Source organism: Balaenoptera ricei, chromosome 11 (genome assembly GCF_028023285.1).
Source record: "Balaenoptera ricei isolate mBalRic1 chromosome 11, mBalRic1.hap2, whole genome shotgun sequence".
NCBI classification, from domain to species: Eukaryota; Metazoa; Chordata; class Mammalia; order Artiodactyla; family Balaenopteridae; genus Balaenoptera; species Balaenoptera ricei.
The window spans coordinates 90,317,757-90,339,722 of record NC_082649.1 but is presented as its reverse complement, the minus strand read 5'-3'; the positions used below and the strand labels follow the sequence as shown (position 1 = coordinate 90,339,722).

The window sequence follows — 21,966 nt, the reverse complement described above, 5'->3', positions numbered from 1 at the left end:
GACACAAGGAAGATGGCCCTGTGAAGATGGAGGCACAAGTCACAGAATGCCTGGGGCTGCCAGAACCTAGAAGAGGCAGGGAAGAAGGGTCTTACCCTCGAAATTTGGGAGAGAGAGCTTGATTTCAGATTTGTGGACTCCAAAACTCTAAGAGGATAAAGTTCTGTGGTTTGAAGCCACCCAGTTTGTGTTACTTTGTTACAGCAGCCCTAGTGACCCACTACAGCTGGTCTTTAAAAAAAAAAAAGGCGATATTTAGATACCTAGCCACAATTAAGTACAATTTCAATGCTGTTTCTATGTTCTATCATCTGGCTTACTCCATTTTCGAAGTTCTAGTTTTCCAAATTGTTCTGACTGATTCAAGGCTTTCAAGAACTTCACCAATTGCTGCAAACCATTGACATTTCTTTTACTATTGCTTTAAGTGCTTTTTTTTTTCTAAGTCACTGATTTTTTCTATGACAGCAGGAAAAGGCATATGCCAGTATCCTCAGCCAACTCTTTACTCCGTACTTAGGGTTTATCATTTGCCTTTCCTTGGAGAGGAGTCAAGGGAAAAAAGAAAAGGCTAGAATGTTACCTTCACTGCTGTAACCCAGCTCTTGCCCTAACTTTAATTCATAAAGAATTTGATTTGAAACATTAATTGCCTTTGCTGTATAATGTAGATAATACTGTGATTTATCTCCTCGATTGTGAACTGCTGATAATATTGTATCCAATACAATGTCCTTCGTCTGCGCTAATGCTAAAGAAATATACATTAAAAGACTAAAAACCCAAAGTACTTTGATTTGATTTGGTTTTTTTTAAAGATTTATTTATTATTTATTTATTTTTTAAAATTTATTTTTGGCTGTGTCGGGTCTTAGTTGTGGCATGCAGGATCTTTCGTTGATGCTCCCGGGCTTCTCTCTAGTTGTGGCGTGCCGGTTTTCTCTTCTCTAGTTGTGGCGTGCGGGTTCCAGAGCTTGTGGGCCCTGTAGTTTGCAGCACGCAGGCTCTCTAGTTGAGTCGCGAGCTCAGTAGTTGTGGTGTGCGGGCTTAGTTGCCCCGCGGCATGTGGGATCTTAGCTTCCTGACCAGGGATGGAACCCGAGTCCCCTGCATTGTAGGGTGGATTCTTTACCACTGGACCACCAGGGAAGTCCCAGCAGTTTGATTTTAATATGCATCAAACATCCTCAAACAAACATTTCACTGAGACTGAGCTAGATGGCTGCTTTCTCTAAGAGGGTCTTGGAATTAAGAATATTCAAGATAATACTGTAACTTAACTGCTCCTGTGTTACTTGATAGGTTCTACGTAAGGTATTGAGTCAGTCATCTCTCTACAGGAATCACGTATCTGAAACATGAAACTGCATGAATTAAACCTGTCACTTGCCAGTTCTGGTCTTTTTCTAACATGTTCATTCATGGCCTATGAATTTTTTTATTGACTTGTGCCATTAGTAACTTAGTATTCTCCCATCAGTATAAAATGTAAGCCATACAAGATGACATTACCCTCAAGCACAAGCAATTAAGTAAATTGCTTTCCTGTTGCATGAGAAGGGAGTCATATAACAGCTCTTGTCCTCTGTGTATTCACTGCAGCATTCACTGAAGACCGAGGAGTCTGCTTGTCTTTTATCCCAGTGTGTGCATAGATATATCCCCTGTTTTCAAAAGCAACAAAATGTGAGGGAGAAGCCGGTAACTGGGAAAGTTGCTTAGAAAGCTGGATAGTGTAGGAGCCATGTTTTAAAAAGAGGGTGGGTAGTTTAGAAAATGGAAAATCTAACTGGCAGCTTTCAGCTGTTTCAGCCACTTGTCATTGAGACGACTCTGGGTATTCAATATTCATTCATTGTAAAAAAAAAAAAAAAAAAATACACACCTTTTTGGGAAAATCCAAAAGCTCCAGTTTAGATCAGATGTGTTGTGTAGACTTGCGTGTCATGCCAAAGCAGTGTGCTGACAGTGCTGGAGGAGAGGAAATTGTCACGTCCAGGGACCCGCTCGAGTCCTTGGGACAGACCTCCAAGTGAGGGTCCTTGGCTTCAAGCAGGAAAGAATTCAAGAGCGAGCCAAAGTAAAGTGAAAGCAAATTTATTTAGAGGGACACATTCCATAGGCAGAATGCGATCCTGCTCAGAAAGTGAGAGTGGCCCCAGGGCGTGGGGTTGGTCTTTTTTTTGTGGGCTGAGTAATATCACGTGCTAAGGAGTAGGAGGAATGTTCTTGCTATTCCAGGAAAGGGTGAGGATCTCCAGGAATTGGGCCACTTTCAGTATTATAATGAAGGTATAATGAGCTAAAGGTCAAGGACCAGACTGTTCTCCATGCCACCTTGGTTTCAGCCGGTTCCAGCCAGTTTTTATCACATCCTAAGGGCTGCACCCCTTCTTCATTTATCTAGTGGTTGTATCCTGCCCCTTTCCGTCCTGTCTCAAGAGCAGTTGTAGGTTTCTGCACAGTCAGAATATATAGCATTCAGAAAAGCTTATTAAGCCAACTGTCCAAAGCAAATTGACACATCACAAAGGAGAAATATGGGTCATATACAGGCTTTGTTCCATGGGACAAATCAGAGTTGTATAAATAAGTCAGCAGTAAAAGGCATCCACTTAAGTCCATTGTTTGCCAAGCAAATCTTGGTTATAGGCAGAGTGTGGTGTAATTAGAGAAGCAGGGGATTTGGGTTCAGATACAGGTGAGGTCTAGATTCTATTGCTTACTAGGTGATGTCCTTGCATGAGTTACTTAACTTTCTGTTCCCCATTTTCTGGTTTCTTTTCACATCAGTTTTTAGTATTTGCCATGTTCCCTCCCACCACAAGATTTTGCACACACTGGTCCCTCTTCCAGGAACGTTGTGCTCTCTCCCTTTGGGCTATACCTAGATGTCTCCATATGTAGTTGTGCCTATGTAGGTAAGAATGTATGTAGTTACGTGTACATAAATTTTATATATGCACAGTAATAGGAAGAGACACAGTCCCGACAATATGTCTACGGTAGCATTCTATCATAGCCATGTTTAACCAACAGAATTCCACTCCATGCAAAAAAAAAAAAAAATTCCACTCCATGCAAAAAAAAAGAAAAAAAGAGAGAGAGAGAGAAAAAAGAGATTACATCATTCACCCAGTTCCCAGTATAGAATCTTTCTTTCTCAGCTTTTAAATATATCTAAGCTTCCACTGACAGGAAAAAGGAGATAATGGCCCCCAAATTCAAGAGAAATGAAAGAACATTTTTGGCTGGTACCTAAGGATTTAAGGGCCTGGAAATTTAAGTATGCTTTTAAGAACGTTCAAGAATAATTTGGCTTGCCTTGATAAGCTAACTTTTGGACTTAGACATATTCCATTATGGAGACTGACTGTAGTTAGAAACTGTCGAACCTAAACACCCCAGAAGTTTCCTGTATATTGTAAGGATGTTTAAATAGATATGCTTTGATAAACCTGATGTGCGGCAGATACTTTAGAAATGAGGAATGTATAGAGCCAAGCTAGAGAGCTTCACACGTTTTATGGGATTGGATCTATGATGAATTAGAATGTGTGTGGATAAAAGTCACTGGAAGCAATAAGAGGTTTAGCAGTGACAACCAATCTGCGACTCACTGAACTGGCTGCCTTTGGTGTGATTTATCTCCCACAGGCCACAATCTCAGTCTAGTGACAGCAGCTGCTTGAGAGCTTGAGACCTGATATATTTCCCAGCTCTCAGTGGCAGAAAAGAGTATCTTTGAAAGAAATCCTTTGTGTATAATAATACAATATGGTCACCGTGACTTGATTTATTTCATAGAATTACTTAGGTATGAGGACTAAAAGTTTGACAATAGCAGTTATTTTACAACACAAAATTCTGTAAGAGGTTTTGTGTGCATTTTAAATACAGAACTGAGGTAAAGCACTCATTCAAACACTGCCTGTGGTGACACGCTGCGTTTGTAAACATCTCCCACTTAGAGTGTCTTATAAATTTTATATCTTGTCCAAATTCAAAATATAAACTGACTTGGAAGGATCCTTTAGAGAATACATCCAGTAATGAGTCCATAAAAGTTGGGGATTAGACCAGGGGAATTAATATTATTCATCTTGAGCATACATCCCTGAAGCCCAGCCCCTCCCACAAAGCTATTTGGGGATGAAAAAACAAAGGTTCTCCAATGCCTATTGGAAACGGGGAAATGCGCAAAAGAGTTGAAGTTGAGTTTATTTCACTAACTCATTGTTTGCTCAGCCAGGCATCCTAGAGTCTCAGTTCCTACCTAGGGTATGATTAGTATCCCAGGGCTGCGTTTATTACGTACAATGTTTGTTAAGATGAATGGTCCAATCCACCCCTAGTGGAAACCCTGTAAGATTTAAATTTATAAGAAGACGAGCAGCAGTCAAACCAAGTAACATGTAACTTGAATTAAAACCCATAAAGACAGCGGAGTTACAACAAAAACCAAGGCTGTAAATGAAAAGATGTGCAAATATTTATCAGTCAAATTCAACAAAAAGAAACACGGTAACAATTACTAATTTAAAAAATAATAAGAATTCAAGGCAAACTTTAAGAGTAAAAAAGGTAAATTTATTTTGAAAAAAGTTTGCTCTGCCATGCAGGGGTAATAATCATAAATCATAATATTCCAATTAATGTACCATTAAAATATATCAAGTCAAAAACAAATAGAAAATGAGAAACTAAATTGTCATGTAGTCTGAGAGCTCCTCTTTCAACCATCAACAGATCATTTGCCAAAAATCAGAAACACAATTTAATACTATTTTATAATGGAAGTAACAGATACACATTAAAAATTGATCCTAAAAATAGAAAATACACATTCCTTTTCATCTTTTTCACACCCTTGTAAATTTTAGGAAAGAAAGTAACAAAACAACTATATATTAAGGAGATGGAAGAATAAATGGATGGATGGAGCAATGTCCAAAAGCAATAGACAAGCTCTGGAAAATATTAATGAAGAATAAAGGTTAAAGCAGCTAAAATTAGAAATGAGAAAGAGAACGTAATGGGTGAGAAAGAATTAAAAATAAACAGAATATTCCATGTTCAAGTCATATATATGAAAACCCAATTAAGTAGAAAATTTGGGGGAGTATATAAGTGATCAAAATTAATAAGAATTTAAAAAGCTAAGTAGATTCATAATCATGAAAAACTGTAAATTAGTAACAGCCCCCCCCCCCCGTTTCCCCCACAAATAAAAAGATTCTAAGGCTAGAATTTTACTGGTAATTTTTTTTAAGATTTTAAGAAATAGCTAAATTGTTATATAGACTATTTGACAATATAAAAAGTTTTAAATCTTTTCAATTTATTTTGTAAGGTTAGCATATTCCTGAGAACAAAACCTGGCAAGATAACAAATAATTAGTAAATATGAATCGATTTCATGAATAGAGTATGAAAACCTAAATAAAGTTTTAGCAAAAAACAACTGAACATCATACTGAAAGAGTAAACTTTCATAAACACTAGATGATGATCTAGGAAATGTGCGTGCTTCATATCAATAGATATAATAAAATAGACCACTGTATTCTCAGTGGGCATTTATAAGACATTCAATAAAATTAATGACCCGTTGTAGGAACAGAAAAATACTTCTTCCACATCTCAGAAATGTCTTTAAAGGGAATATCAGGAATACTTTTATTTAAATCAACAATAAGACAGAATGCACACAGGTACCATTACTTTGAAACCATTTGGAGGTGTTTGGGCCAATTATAACTTTAGAAATAAGGAAACAAAATTACCATTATTTGGACAAAACGATATCAGGGCTACTCAAAACCCAATAGTATCAACTCTAAAATTTTTAAAAACTAATCAGAGTTCAGTCAACTACTGGGATACAAGATAAATTCACAAAAAGTAATAGCTTACTTATGTATCAACAGTGACCAATAAGCAGTATAACGGGACAAAAAGATCCCTCAAAAGATATATAAAATGCATGTTAATAATTTGCACAAGTACACAAGGCCTAAATAAAGACAACTCCAGTACTCTCTTAGGGTGGATGGATGGATGGATGGATTGGATGTGGAGAGAGACAGGGAAAGAATCATGAAAAAAAAAAATCAGTGCTCCTAGATGAAATAAAGCAGCTATTATAATGTAAGGCTTTTCATTTTTCTTCAATTTTTTCCCATGCTTCTAGAATGACTAGCAATCAGACACCACTTTAGACAATTCTGAGAGTATTTAGGTAAGGAAAAGAATAGTTAACAGTATTTTGAAAGAAGAGTAATGACACCTTGTCAGTAATTCCCAGGAATTTTTCTGGGGGGTATTTGTTCACGTATGAATTGCTGGATAGGACTGGAATTATACATATAGTTGCATCATTAAAACATCGGTACTCAAAATTCCATCTCTTTTAACCTATTGCATTCTCCTGTGAACTGTTGTTAATCTTTCTTTGCCTCAGTTTCTTCATCTGTAAAACTGATGTGATACTAGTCATTTATTCTGAGGTAAGTGTATAAAATACTTCAGAACAACCCATGTTAGCTGTTGGCTGCGGTTGTTCTTGCTGTTGCTGTTACTGCTACCAGCAGCGCTGGTAGGATTGCTTCTAAAGTGTTCTCTGGGAAAGCTGCGGCAATTTACATTCCCATCAGCAGAGCAGGAGGTGCCTGTTGCCCCACATTCTTTCCCACACATGATTTTTTCCCTTGATTTTTTAAATAAAAATTTTCCCAAACAGATGGTTGAGAAGTGATATCTCATTATCAACAGTTTCTCATTTCTCAGATTAATAGTAAGATGGAGAATCTCTCCATTTTGCTTATTAGTAATTTGGATACTTAAGAAAGATTCAGAATTATGACTGACTCCTCCAAATCAAGAAAATTGGGGGCTTAATACTGACTCATGAAATGCATCGTTACTTCTGCAGAAAACAAAAAATTACCTAATTTCTAGCTAGAGAAATTCACAATAGCCCAGCTGCCTGGGTTATTGTATAGAAGAGTGTTCAAAAAATTATTTTAAATCTAGCAATAGGGAATGACTTCCGAAAGTTACAAAAACAAAACACACACTGCTTCAAGACAACCATCAGCCAGATAAGACCTATTTTATTTTTGCTAGAAACACAGTAGTGATATTGACATTTGCATATAATAGATTTTCATCTCATGTATATTTTGTGTCCATTGGACAGTGTTCTCCTTAGGTCACAGCAGGAAATCCTTCACTTACACACAAATTCACAGTGTGTACTGGCCATTTCCTGTCCCTCTTCCATACCTTGCAGATTTGTGTCCTCTGCTCATTTCTTCCATTAGAAGTCAAGCCTTTTGCTTTACAGATTTACAGTAGGTCCTTATGTAGTCAAGCTATTTATTATATCTTAGTGTGAGTCACTGGAAATATCTTCCTTTGGTATGTCACTTTTATGTTAACTTTGTCTATTATTTTATCACTCATAGAGTAAAAGTTTTCATTTTCACGTAGTCAAAAAATCTGTATTCTTCTTTTCCTAATAGTTTTCATAACTTTTCTTGGGTTGAATGGGATATTCAAGCTGTAGGAATTTGAAGGGGAATATGAAGATTTTAGAACTAGTGTTCAAGGAGGGTTACATAAGAAACTTTGGGGAAGTTAGATAGGCTAGTGATACTAGGAGAGAAACTTTGGGAGAGATGCAGATGTTTAAAGAATATTTCAGGGAGATTTTGTTGTGAATTTCATATTTTTCCCCACAAACCTTTCATAAAATGACATCACTCCAATTCTTAGGAATTGACTTTTTTCTCAAGGGTGGGGTTGTCAGTTGTTCACTGTTGAGCTTAGGACATACTGGGATTCCACCACTGGACCCACCCTACTGTTAGCCAGTTGAAAACTATAAGCTACCATCCGAGACAGTAATGTGTATGTTTGTGTTCCTGTAAATATGTTTGTGTATATACCAGCACATGAAAATCCAAACACCATTATGTACAAATACTTAAAAAAAATCTCTAAAGAAAGTTCTAAGAGAGTCAGTAACAATTCATTCGATATTGATTATGACTACTTCAGATCCTCCAAATTGTGATTAACAGATATTTACCTGCATCTGTGATTTGCAGATTTAAAATATCTCATCTCTGGAGGCAGAGGAAAGAACTAGTAGTTTATAATTTTGGTTTGGTTTTGTTTGGCAAAGGGGGTGGGGCTAAGGTTCATGAATACATTCTGAAAAAAGAGGACTTGTCAAAAATAGGCTTAAATCTAATAAATCCAAAAAATGAACAGATCAATCAAACTGAATGAGGAGGTAAAGGGTGTCTGCTAATCATAGCATTACCTTTTATTCATGATGGCTTATTTATTTAACACCTTTATTGAGAAATAATTCATATAATTGAACTAAAGTATACAATTAAATAGCTTTTACTATATTCAAAGAGATGTGCCTCCATCATCAATTTCAGAATATTTTAATTACTTCAGAAAGAGACCTCACACCCATTATCCATAATTCCCCCAACTCCTCCACCTTCAAACACTCCCAGCCCCAGGCAACCACAAAGCTACTTTCTGCTCTGGTATTTGCCTATTCTGGACATTTCATATAAAGAAATCATGAAGGATGTGGTCCTTTGTGACTTGTAAAATTTTTATTTATTTTTTACTTGTTATTAATTATTAATAAGTATTTTATTAACTTATTTTTATTAATAAATTTTATTTTTAGAGCAGTTTTAAGCTCACAGCAAAAGTGAGTGGAAAGTGCAAAGAGTCGTTCCCATACAACCCCTGTCCTCACACGTGCACAACCTACTCCACTACCAATATCCTGCATCATAGTGGTCCATTTGTTACAATCCATGAACCTACATTGACACATCATTATCACCCAGGGTCCGTGGTTTACATTAGCGTTCATTCTTGGTGCTGTACATTCATTGGGTTTGGACAAATATATAAGGACATGTATCCACCATTAGAGTATCATTCAGAGTAGTTTCACTGCCCTAAAATTCCTCTATGCTCCATCTATTCATCTCTCCCTCCCCCAACCCTTGGCAACCAATAATCTTTACTATCTCCATAGTTTTGCTTTTTCTAGAATGTTCTATAGTTGGAATCACGTAGTATGTAGCCTTTTCAGATTAGCTTCTTTCACTTAGTACTATACATTTATGTTTCCTCCATATCTTTCAATGGCATAATAGCTCTTTTTTCTTTTGACTGGATATAGTAGTTTATCCACTCACCTACTGAAGGCCACCTTGTTTACTTCCAAGTTTTTGAAATTATGAGTAAAGCTGCTTTAAACATCTGTGTGCAGGTTTTGTGTGGACATAAGTTTTCAATTTGGGTACATATCAAGGAGTAAGATTTCTGGGTCATATGGCACGAGTATGTTTAGTTTTGCTTTCCTCCTAGCAGTGAATTATTATTTTGAAAAAACTGTTATCTATTAGATAAATTAAGAATATTTCACTTATTTGTTTTCTGATGCTCTTCCTTTCTTTATGGAGGGCCGTGTTTCTGACCTATCATTTTCGTTCTCTCTGGAGAGAGGCCTGTGGTTTGATTTCAGATATAAATTTGGGAAATTCTCAGTCACCACTGCGTCAAATATTACTTCTGTTTCCTTTTTCTCTTTCTTCTCCTTCTGATATCTCCATTACACAGTTCTTAAGTATTTTGTTCTTTATTTTCAGTTGTTTCATCTTTCATTTTAAGTTTTGGAAGATTTGATCGTCATATCCTCAAGCTTAGAGATTGTCTTCTCAGCCATGTTTAGTCTACTAATGAGCTCATGAAAGCCATTATTTATTTCTTTACAGTGTTTTTGATCGCTAGCATTTCTTTTTTGTTTTTTAGAATTTCCGTCCCTCTGCTTACGTTATCCATTTCTTTTTGCAATCTATTTTTTCCATTAAATCCCTTAGCATATTAATCATAGCTCTTTAAAACTTCTGGTCTGATACTTCATGCCGTATCTGATGCCTGTTCTGATGTGTATTCAGCCTCTTAACACTGTGTTTTCTGCGTTTTCATATGCCTGGTAATTGTTCTGTTGAAAGGCATACGTGATGCGCTAGCTGAAAGGAACTGCAGTGAGCAGGCCTTTACAGATACCGTAGTGAGTTTGTGGGGGGTGAGAGGAAGTGTTCTCCAGGCCTGTGACTTGGTCTGCTGTTCTGGTGAGCCTGTGCCCCTGCACTGTGAACTTCCGCAGTGCTTCTTCATCTCCCCCTTTCCCATCTGGTGAGACAGGATGGCCGGAGGTACTGGAGCTTTGTATTTCCCTTCCCCCGCGTGGGAAGCTAGAGGGATCAGGATTGGGGTATTTTTCTTAGGGAGACGTATTAGGCTCTTACAAAACCCCAGCAGGTTAGGCTCTGGTAAAATAGTTTCTCCTAAAGGCAGCCTTTGTTCAGAAGAACAGAGGGCTCTGGCTTATTTCGTAATGGTTCATTTTCCCTTCCCCTGCCAGAAACATGAGGGGATCTTTCCTCACCATTCACTGTGAGGACCCGGTAGAGCTCCTGGAGGTAAAACTCAGAAAAGGATGGGGAACCACCTGTGTCAGGGTTCCCTGGAGTGTTAGCTTTCAGACCTGTCCACGCTGACCGTCCAGCAATTCACCCATCACAGTTTGGGTTTCTCTACCCCAGTCCTGCCTCCCAGGGAAATTTCTGCTGGCGGATTTCTGCTCCAGTAAGTTGTGGTTCTCTGTATTTGTCGGTCTGTCTCTCCACTTTTGAAGGTAGTGGTTTTTTCCATGGCCTCACTTCTCTGTCAGATCGAAGAGGAGTTACTCAGCTTTTACTTGTTGTTAGAACAGAGTGATGACTGCTAAACTGCTTATATGCCAACTGAAAATCAGAAGTCAGGGTGACTGGCCTGTTTTTTAATTGGGTTATTTGCCTTTTTATTATTGATTTGTAATTGTCCATAGTGACTTGGATTTTTATGCTCCGATTTCAGAAAGAAAATTATTCTACTTTGCAAGGCAGTATTTAATTATACCATTTAATTGATCTGGACATGAATAAGAAAGTGAAGAATAAACGGCTCATTTGGGGCAATTTAAAATTTTAGACACAAAAACCAGGAATTTTAGCTGTTTTTTTATAACAGTAAACACTCTGATTTTGTAAACCATTTTTTAATACTGACTTTAAAATTTTAGATCATAACTGTTTACAAAAAAAATAGTCTAATGATAGATTGGATTTGGCATCCAACCTAGTCTTTTTTTTCAACTTTTTAAATATGACTTTGAGATTGATTGATTGATTTCCAGAGCATCAGGAAAACTGTGGGAATACATTGGTCTGAAGTTGTAGTAGAGTTGGTGTGATCTCTTTGGGAGCAACTCTCCTGGGAGAGAGTGTAATTTTATTCTCTCTGCCTGCGGGTATCCTTTCTCTGGCTCACGCATAGGCTCCTGACATGAAAGGGCGTCTAGATCAGAGTTGGTGGGGTTGTTTTAAGTCTATCTTGGGTTCTTGGCACAGTCAGAGTAAAACAACCCTGCAGGGATGAATCTTGATAAACAAATACCACGAACTCACTGTTCTCCCTTCCTCAGATTTCCTGATGGGAGGAACCCAAGGAAAAGACAGAAAGTGAGGGCACCATTTTACATAGTCCATGTAGGTCAGCTGCCTCCAAAGGAAGCAGTATGGCAGGTACAGAATGGATCTGGAGGGACGTGTCCAATGGTGTTTTCCAAAGATGACTGCAAAAGCACACTTTGTACCCAACTTGCTCGTCTTTCGATGTGACTTTGACACTCTTCCCCATCAAGTGGTGAAATGTACGCCTCTTGTCTTGAACCCAGGTAGACCTTTGTGGCTGCTTTGATCAATAAAGAAAAGCAGGAGTGGTGCTCTGTGAGTGCTGAGGCGAGCTCATAAAAATGCCTGCACTTCCACCTGGTTCCATTGGTGCAATTTCTCTTGGAATTCCTGCTTGGAAGCCCAAGCGGATGGTGGAGAGGTCTACCTTAAGAGAACGGCTGAACTCCCAGCCAACAGCCGACACCAGTCTCCAGTCATGTAAGCTGGTTTGCCTGTCCCCATTCCAGCTGCCCCAGCTGATGAGGTTTACAACAGAGACGAGCTGTCCCCCTACTGATCTCTGCTCAGATTATATATAGCTGAGCAGAGTAAATGATCATCAGTTTTTTAAGCCACTAAATTTGGGGGGTAATTTATTACACAGCAAGAGTAATTGGAACTAGAACTGAGCACAAGACATTTGCACAACTTGGTCAAGTTTCCATGAAACAGTGGCTTTTTGTGCCTTTGTATCAGGGGATTCCCTTTTTCATATACTAACCTTATAATTCTGCAAGGGGCAGATCTGCTCCCAGTGTATTTTAAACCTCTAATATGGGGGTAAAAGCAACAAAGACAAAAAAAAGACCTGTGATCTATGAGATAAATTGTTACTCAGGGTAGGCTCTTGTGACTTGAAATACTTGCATTCTGAACTGTCGTCACATCAATTCAGAGTAATCTTAGGGTGATTCACATTGACTAACAGTAAGTTGCTATATGAATCTATAGAAATCTATCACCATGTTGAATTATTTCAATGACTAGTGTTTTTAAAATGACAACAAGTACACCAAAGCAATCTAATGTCAAGGAAATGTGCCTTGTACTTGACATATAGTACCTGTTTCACAGGTACTAGTTTTCTCACCCATCTTCCAGAATGAAAATATGTACAGGTGTACTGTTCTCAGCTTATAAACCCAGCACTAAGCAACCTAACTTAATGATTATTTTATGCATTTATTAATTGCAGAGTTTTAGAGCTAGGGAAAAGAGTGACTATCTTGAAGCTTTTATTTCCAGGAGGAGTGATGATGTGAAGAATATAAAATCTCGGGCATTTAATGCTTTTAGATACTAACTGATCATTAGAATCAGCTAAAGGGTCTCCTCTTTCTAGTCCATTTTGATTTAACTGTTCCGGGATGTGGCCTAGGGATTTCTGGTATGTTTTTAAAGACTCTCCAGGTGAATTTACTGTACAGCCAATGTTGAAAACTACTGGGTTAAGTGATCTGGGTAGCCCAGTGTTTTGCAAAGCACAGACTAGGTACCCAATAGGCAATATTAAATAATGCAGAATGAGATCTATTCTATTTTCAATTTCATTTCAATCATTTAGGTTAAATCAAGGAGAATAATTCAGTATGGTGTTAGGTTTGTCACGAATGATTTTCTAATTTTTGCTAATCTCCCTTTTTAATTAAAAGAGCAAAGGTCCAAGTCTCAGAGACTTTGAGAGTGCCCACCTAGTGTCCATTTACATTATTTTGGACAGTGTCCATTGGCATTATTTTCCACTCACTGTTTTCATTTTCAGTTAACTATTACTGTGATCGACAGTTTTCCATGTTAGATAAAAGTACACATTTTCTGTATTGACTTCCATATTATTTAAGAAAGTTAAACAGTTTAAGAAACAAGTAAATAGTAGAGCAGTTAGTACTGGAATATGGCAAAAAAAAAAAAATGTGGCGGTGTGACTCTAATGGTTGAAGTTTAGAAAACACTGAGGTACAATCACTGTGGGAATAGACACTGGATCCTGAGATCACCAACTTCCAGTAAGATACTCCATAAACACTACAGTGGCCAGAAAAAAAAAATCCCCAAGTTGTTAATGTGAACCTGATGTTGAAATAGAAAAGCTGATACCTTTAAGGTAACTTGGGCATTGACACAGTTTAAAATATGTATGAAGGTCTTTGACCAAGTTTTTATCTTTCATGTGTTATTCTTTCAAAACAGTTATGACGGGACAAGCTAGGGCTCTAAATCCTGTAATGGATCAATTATTTCAGTTTATTGGTACCAAAGAAGGTCGAAAAATTTTGATGTGAACGGATTGCATATTACCTGCACTAAATATCACCTGTTTGGACAACCAGGCATCAGACAGTTTCAGATGAAATTATTAATCAGTTGGAAAAACTAAAAGTGTTTACAGTGTTAGGGCCCATTTTCATGTTTCAGTGGTTGCCAATTATTTCTGTTCCTTGGGTGAGCAGTGTCCATTTGTAACAAAGGTGGCCTTGTTGCAGCCATTTGGGGTAGGGATGGGGCAAGATTTAACTTGGTTGGTCAGAAATACAGAGGTGACCCATCTCCCACCAATTCCCTTAGGGGCCTTCACAGAGAAAAACACCACTCAGGTTTCAGAAGTAACCTGTAGGCTTGACTGTTCCCTAGTCACCTGTGTATGATTTACATGCAGTGTCAGGACTTGGAAGGCAACCCAGTGACGGGATGAATGATTAACATTGGAATCTATACAGAAACAGGCTGTGTAAAGTGATTTTTAAAAAGGAGGAGCTTCTATTCTACCTTGCCTTCCAAATAGTTGTCAAAATGCTTTTTTTCCCCTTAAATTGGAAAATTATGCTTCTTGGCAGTCCAGCAGCAGCATGTACATCAAGAGTGCTTACTAGGAAATTAGTTTTTGCTGAAAATTTGTTTTATTCAGAGTGCACGCTACATTTGCAGGGGTCTAGAGGTTTTCCAAGTTCCAAGGTTTATTTTATACCTTGATTTGTAGCATATGGTAGATCTCACGATGTACTCTCAGCTTACGTGTAATTAGGAATGAGTTGTCTCTTTCTTACCTCCAGCTGGCGTGGGTTATCACATCATGCAGTATTTTTCTTTCAGTGCAGAGTGGTTTTTCAACTGCATCAAAAATTCCACTAGCATCGTCACCTAAGAAAATATAGGGAAAAAGTTAACAAGCTTATCTTCTTTTTCGTCTCATGCACTCACTGGATTTTCTGTTAGCATTTATTTCAAAGGTGATTTGACTTATAAATCCATATACTGTTTATACCTGTAACATGTTCTGGAAATATGATCTTTTCTAGGAGAAATCTATATAATTAGGTGAACAACTAATTAGATAATTAAGTAATTCTAGAAAAGCTTACAAGTTTTTTCAAATATAATAAAAAATTTACTATCATTAAGACATGAATATGAACCTGAAATTAGCTACAGTGAAATTTTAGTTTTCTGGGGACAGAAATGGAGCTTTTGGTAGTGGGAGAGGCCTATTCCTATGGATTTGTGGATTGACTATCCCCCCTGACATTGCCTATCCCTCCCACTACCACAAGAGACTCTGTTGTCACCTGCCTTAGAGTCTCTGCATATGTGTAAGTGCTCTAATGTAGACCATTTTTTTCTTAACCTCTTTTGCTAGATAGCTTGTATTCATATTGCAAATCTTAGCTCAACTATCAATACATTGAGACTCCAGAATCATAGATTCGTCTGTGTATTTTGAACTTGCATTACACTGTAATTTTACATTGATTTGTGGTAGTCATTTGATTAATGGCTGTCTTTCAACTGTAAGCTCCATGAACATAAGGACTGGTTTTTTCCCTCACTATTGTATCCCCAGCGACTAAAGTATAACCATTGCTTAATGAATAGTTTTGGAATGAATGATCCTATTTAAAAAGATAGTGCTTCTGAGAAAGAGCTAAAATTCATATGACTTAGGGAAATGTCTCCCTCTTCTTAAACCCCTGTTGAAGCTGTAGAAATAGGCCTCTTGCACTGCTAAAAGCTCCATTTTCAAATAATGCTGTGATCAGCGGCATAGAAAAAGGACTTGTTTTCTGGAAAGACTGGGGATTACAGTGCTGCACTTGGAGGGGGACGTTTTAAGGGCCATAGGGATAAGCGAAGTGAAGAAAATGAAGCTTTGACTCTGCGTTGTCCCAATTCTAGTCCGTTCTATTTGAGGGAAGGGGGACAAAGGAGAGTTTAGGAAAACAATACAAAGAAAGACTAACAAACTAATTTAGCAGATAATAAAGTAGAAGCTATTTTTATTCAAAGGGTTATTAGTGTTCCTAAGAATTTATTCAAAGATTATTAATGTTTGTAAGTTGTTTTACACTTACACTCTGAGGAATTAGAAGCATGTTTCTAAATGTATCTAAATAATAGATGCAATTTTACTGATAAATATACTGAAAAATAATCTATCAAGTGCTATTTTACCACAATTAGACTAATGCTACTTGGGTTTTTTCAGACATTCCTCTCCTGTCCCCTTTATCATAGTTAATCAGTAACAAACTATATTCTAACCATTAGCAGTGAAAATTGATGGGGACAAGAATTGGTTTGATATAAGTGAAACTTCCCTTTGGAATTTCCTTTTCCTTTTTTATCTTTTTTTAATGTCTGGGAATAATCAATTGCATCTTAATAAGAAGTTATAGAATGTTCTAATTAATTGCACTTTTATTATTAAACATTTAATTCTTGTGAAAGAAACTGGAGTTTAGAATAACAGCCATGTTATTTGACCTTTTCACTGATGGTCCTATTTATAGTGGAGCATTTAGAGCTATAGTTGTACATTATAACAGCTGCATCTTGAGAGTTATTATGTTCTGCCAAAAAATACACAAATTGTAAGTGTGTAGCCCAGTGAATTTTCACAAAATGAACACATTCAGGTAACCAACGATGAAATCAGGAAGCAACATGACCCCTATTCCAGAAGTCCCTGTGATGCCTCGTTGCAGTCCTAAATATCCCTCCAAAGATAGTCACAGTCTAGATTTATGATATGATAGATTAGTATCATTGTACTCCTTTCTATCTGATTTATATCTTTTATGTTGAGACTTAGCTATGTCAGTCTATATAGTTATGGTTCATTGATTTATTTAGTTATGGTTCATTGATTGACTAGGTTGTTTCCATTCTTTAGCTATTATGGTTAGTACTGCCACAAACGTTCTTGTAAATGTCTTGATGAACATACACACACATCTCTGTAAAGTATGTATTACTTAGGAACGGAATTGCCGGGTTGTAGATTATGGGTATATCCTGCCTTAGTAGATATTTCTAAACAAGGTTCCAGAGTGATTGCACCGGTCTCCATTCCCATTAGCAATAACAAGAGTACCGGTTGCTCCACATCCTCGGCAGGACTGAAAAATCTCCTGCCTCCTGCATTCTGAGGTTGTGTACACATGGTATGTGCCATGTGATTTTATTTAACCTTTATTAAATAACTTCTCTAAATTTGTAAACATAACTTGTTTCATATATATTTATATATCCCTGACTTGGGTTTACATCCTAGAGAGCAGAGGTCATGTATAACACACTTCTCTAACCTCGAGTGAGTCTAATACGGCAAGCATTCGATGAACTTTTGTTAAGATGAATCTTGACTCTTCATATTGCTCCATGAAAAGACAATAGATAGAGTGAGAGAGAAAAAGCACTAGAAGAGGAACAATATAAATATAGTCTACTGAGAAAGACAAAAATTAAGTACAGGATCCTTAGTTTTTGCTACATTTTATTTTTCATTTATGTATTCATCCACTCAGTTTCATGTTGGTGCTGAAAAAAAAATCAATGGTTCCTACCGTCTACATGTTTATTGCTTCCGTTTTCACTCTGCAGTGTAAAATATAATTAAAAATTATATTTCCCTTCATGGTGAGCCTAACTATATTTCTTCAGGAAGGTGGTTTGGTTATTACACAAGCTAGCTAAGTTATATCTCTCTCTACCCATCAATACCAAAGTGAACAGAAATGACAAACCCAACATCAATCTCTTTTTTACTCCTTCAAGAAAGAAAACGAGCTTATGTGCCTAAAAGCTATATTCATGTGTCTGAGGACAAAAAGACAGTGCTACTTCCAGTTCTCTTTTTTTACCCAACTGCTTTCAAAATAAGCAAATAAACACAGGGAAGAATAACAGCTTATCCCAATGCCTTGATGGAATTTAATCGTAACAGTTCTTACTTCACTGAAAATAAGAGATTCCTATAGAAATGATAATCAACCTCCTGTGAGTATATGGGGCTCATAAAATCTAAAGAGTTTCTAAAGGTCAGCAAGCATTGAAGGCTTTGTCCTGGGGATAAATTTCTAAGTAACCCTGAGGAGAAAGAAAGAGGGAGGGAAACGAAAAAGTTTAACTTGATAAAAGTAAAATGTGCAAACTCAACAGTTTCTGGATTATCATTTAATTACAGCCATCAATCAGCTCACATCTGCCTTTTCCTGATACTAAGAAATTCAGGCTAAAGCCATACAATCCAACCAACGGAGAATACATAGCGCATTAAGAATCCTAAGGATAGGAAGCAATATTTAAGAAACTACCTGATAGGAGATCTTAGGAAATTACCTAAAAGCAGGATAGTGGAATCCATCTTTCAACAAATACTGGGAAAACCCAAGAGTAAAATTATCCTTTTAATTAATAAGACAAACTACTTATTGCTTCCTCTTCCATACCATTTTAGAGATTTTCCATTAAGTGATCCTTTTCAAAGGGCTTTGCTTTCCAAATCGTTTTATTTCAGTCCATACTTTTACTAATGCATGAAACTGGCCTGCAGTTACTCATTTTACGAACATGATTTTACATTCTTTTAAAACAAGGACGATTTGAAGTTGAGCTTTTAGAAATACATTTGCTTCATTAATTGGCACTGGGGAATGCCAGCCTATGTCTTTATGGGCAGCTATTAGTTTTTGGTTAAAAATGTTTTAATTTCTTCTTATTGAGGGGTTCATACTGACCGTCCCTAAATTCTGTAGCGAAGGAATTAAATAGCATTAGGCTTTTTAAGCTTCAAAGTGTTCAGAAAAGTGTTTCAACCATGATAATCCCCTTGTCGTGCTGCCTTTATCTCCCACCAGATACCTAAATGCTTCTGTCTTCTTCTCAGGCAGATAATTGCAAAGAGGATGGAACCAGAGAAAAGAGTTGCGCTGGTGCTGAGCAGTGGATATAAAAAGAAGTGTCACCCTATTGAAAGTAAATAGACTCTGAGACTGTAATCTCTGCCCTTATTTATCTCTGAAACCATAAATGCCTAGGGGAAAGCTTGTTGTTTATTTAGCTACAGAAATCTATGTCTGCAATCATGTATGGTTTTTAACCTGTTTTTATTTCCATACTTTCCATCGTAGCAATCTTATGTCTTGGAACCACCTAGGTCTTCTCTCTAAATACGGGTTTTATTCCAGTGGTGTTGTTGGCCATAGCCTTCGAGAGTCTCTGTGTTTTCAAACTAATAATATGTTCATTACCTGTTTTTTCCAACAGAGTTCTTCAGGCGATTTAATGATCAGAAACATTCAGTTGAAACACAGTGGGAAATATGTTTGTGTGGTGCAGACAGGGGTGGACAGTGTTTCATCTGCCGCTGACCTCATAGTGAGAGGTAAACATTAATGGCTCTGTGTGCTTCTTTAATTTCGCATCTTAACTGAGCCTTTCTCACTGAAAAACCATGATGAGATAGCATATGAACATGTGAGTTATATAATATTGATTTGATCCCCCTGCCCAAATAGAGCAGAAGATGTGAGAATAAGGATGGGTGCTAATTCAAAGAAATAAAAATCTCAACTCTGTCATTCCAATAGCTCTCACTGTAATGAGCATTCCACAGCTGCTGCCAAGCTGATGTGTTATTGAGCATGTCATTAATTCAGCAGTAGTGTTTAATATGAAAGAGAGTAGTGATAGTGTGTGTGTGTGTGTGTGTGTGTGTGTGTGTGTCTACTTCCAAAATAAAACACAGGATCATCTAGGGTGCCTGAGAAAATTTGCCAGTCTGAGCTACTGTCCAAAGTACTGATTTGCTACTGAGCTGAAAAATACCCAGAGTGCATGGTAGAATAAAACAGCTCTAGATTACAAACTGGGAACTACAGAGATGTCCCAGAAGATTAAAGAAAAAGGTTTTGCGCCAAAAGTAAAGGATGTTGAATTTGGAACAGTGCAGGAATCATGCTGAATAGAGGGCTCAAAAAGCAGGTTTCATTTGCAATTGTGGAGTATTATGCCTTTGGAATTCATGGCTCAAAATACAGATTTAATATCTAACAACAGGAATGTGAAAGAAAAAAAGTGGAAATTTTGTTGCCAGGTAAATGTCCTTTTTCCCGAAGTGCTTTTGAAATTGGGATCCGTTGAAGGGATTCAAGTGCTATGGGGCATGTTCTTCACATTGGTAGAAGAGAATGACGTTTATGGAATTGCTAAATATTGTTTGCATTTTTGCCTTAGGTTCACCTGGACCACCAGAAGACGTAAAGGTAGATGAAATTACAGATACAACAGCCCAACTCTCTTGGAAAGAAGGTACAGACAACCACAGCCCCGTTATATCCTATTCTATCCAGGCACGGACCCCTTTCTCCGTGGGTTGGCAGACGGCCACAACAGGTAAAGGGGAAGAGGCAAATGCCACCGGTACATATGAATGGATTTCAGGTCAACCCTAAGACATGCAGACGTTTACCTCTCTGAAATATTCCTTTGTAGTGCCTGAGGTCATTGATGGGAAAACACACACAGCTACGGTAGTCGAGTTAAATCCATGGGTGGAATACGAATTTCGGGTTGTAGCCAGTAACAAAATCGGAGGTGGAGAACCCAGTTTACCCTCAGAAAAAGTAAGAACTGAGGAGGCAGGTTAGTGTTTTTGTTTTCTGAGTCATGGCTTCATAGGTTTTTCTGGGTGTGTATTTCCACTTCTCTTGCGCTTGATCTCCAGCCTCGATAATGCATTGTCGCAATTATCTGAACTATCTAATGGCAGACTGGCCATATGGCATTTGTCAAAAGACACGTGTAAGTGATTCTGATGTAGTGTGACATTTGCAAGAGTTCAGTCCATCGTCAGCATTCATTAGTGTATGTAGAGTGAATATGTTTTTGTCACTTAAGGTTATAATTACTATCTGATATAGTCACCCGTTAACAGGGGAAATGCTGTTTTCATTTATAACAAGCATTGACAAATTGGTAGGATAATGACTTCTGGGAGTTCAGCTGCTAGGAAATCTCATTCTGCCACCAAGCTTAAGCGATTGATGAATAGGTATATTTTGGCCCCTTGAGTATTAAATTAAGAGAGAATTATTGTTAAAATTGTCCATGTGGGGCAACTATTAATAATAACCATAAGACTGTTTTTTATAATGCTAAAAATAGCCTAACATTGAAACTGCAAAGTAGAAAGTGTACATGGTATCACATTATTGAGGCATCAGAGAGGATTTAAGACTTTCCTTTTCAGAGTCTGTAGTATTAATTAAGACTAAAATTATGTTTGAAATACAGCCAATATATTACTTTGGAACAAAGCCAAGATAGAAGTCATGGAATACATTTCAATAATTTTAATGATGCTCATTTACATGGGACAATGCATATAATGTTTATGCCAGGTATTGTGAGAAATCGGGGAACCATGTCTGTCTTGGTGCTCAGTTCATTTATTCACACAACACATATTCAGGAAGTACCTGCTGTGCACTGAGCACTTTCTAGGTACAGTGGGTACAGCTCTGAATACAACAAAGACCCACCTTCAGGGAACTTATGTTCTAGGTGTGTCATGGGATTTACTAAGCATAAATTTCTCAGCATAAAAGCCTGTGTGAGGTTCATAAAGATTATCTCATAACAGGATTTGAGGGTTTAAGTATTGGTCATCTTTATATAGAGCCAATGTTTTTCTGAGAACTAAATCTGTACTTGAAATAGTCACAAGTTAAATGTTCATGCTGATGTAGATGGACCTAAAGATTATCATACCAAGTGAAGTCAAGTCACACAGAGAAAGACAAATATCATACGATATCACTTACATGTGGACTCTAAAAAAATAATGATACAAATGAACTTATTTACAAAACAGAAGTAGACTCACAGACATAGAAAACAAACTTATGGCTACCAAAGGGGGAAGGAGAAGGGCGGGATAAATTAGGAATTTGAGGTTAACAGGTACACACTACTATATATAAAATAGGTAAACAACCAGGACCTACTGTATAGCACAGGGAACTATATTTAATATCTTGTAATAACCTATAAGGGAAAAGAATCTGAAAAAGAATATATA

At 37.3% G+C, this 21,966-nt stretch overlaps 1 protein-coding gene across 3 annotated transcripts in view; it reads left to right on the top strand.

Annotated features, from left to right (window-relative positions):
- The window catches only part of CNTN3 (contactin 3), a 328,834-nt gene that overhangs the window by 271,887 nt on the left and 34,981 nt on the right, over nucleotides 1–21,966 (top strand). For all 3 annotated transcript variants that reach the window (XM_059940197.1, XM_059940199.1, XM_059940198.1), the window contains 3 exons: nucleotides 19,152–19,269; nucleotides 20,121–20,279; nucleotides 20,379–20,528. In XM_059940197.1, the coding sequence (XP_059796180.1) occupies nucleotides 19,152–19,269; nucleotides 20,121–20,279; nucleotides 20,379–20,528 (427 nt within the window). The remainder of the gene's footprint in view (nucleotides 1–19,151; nucleotides 19,270–20,120; nucleotides 20,280–20,378; nucleotides 20,529–21,966) is intronic.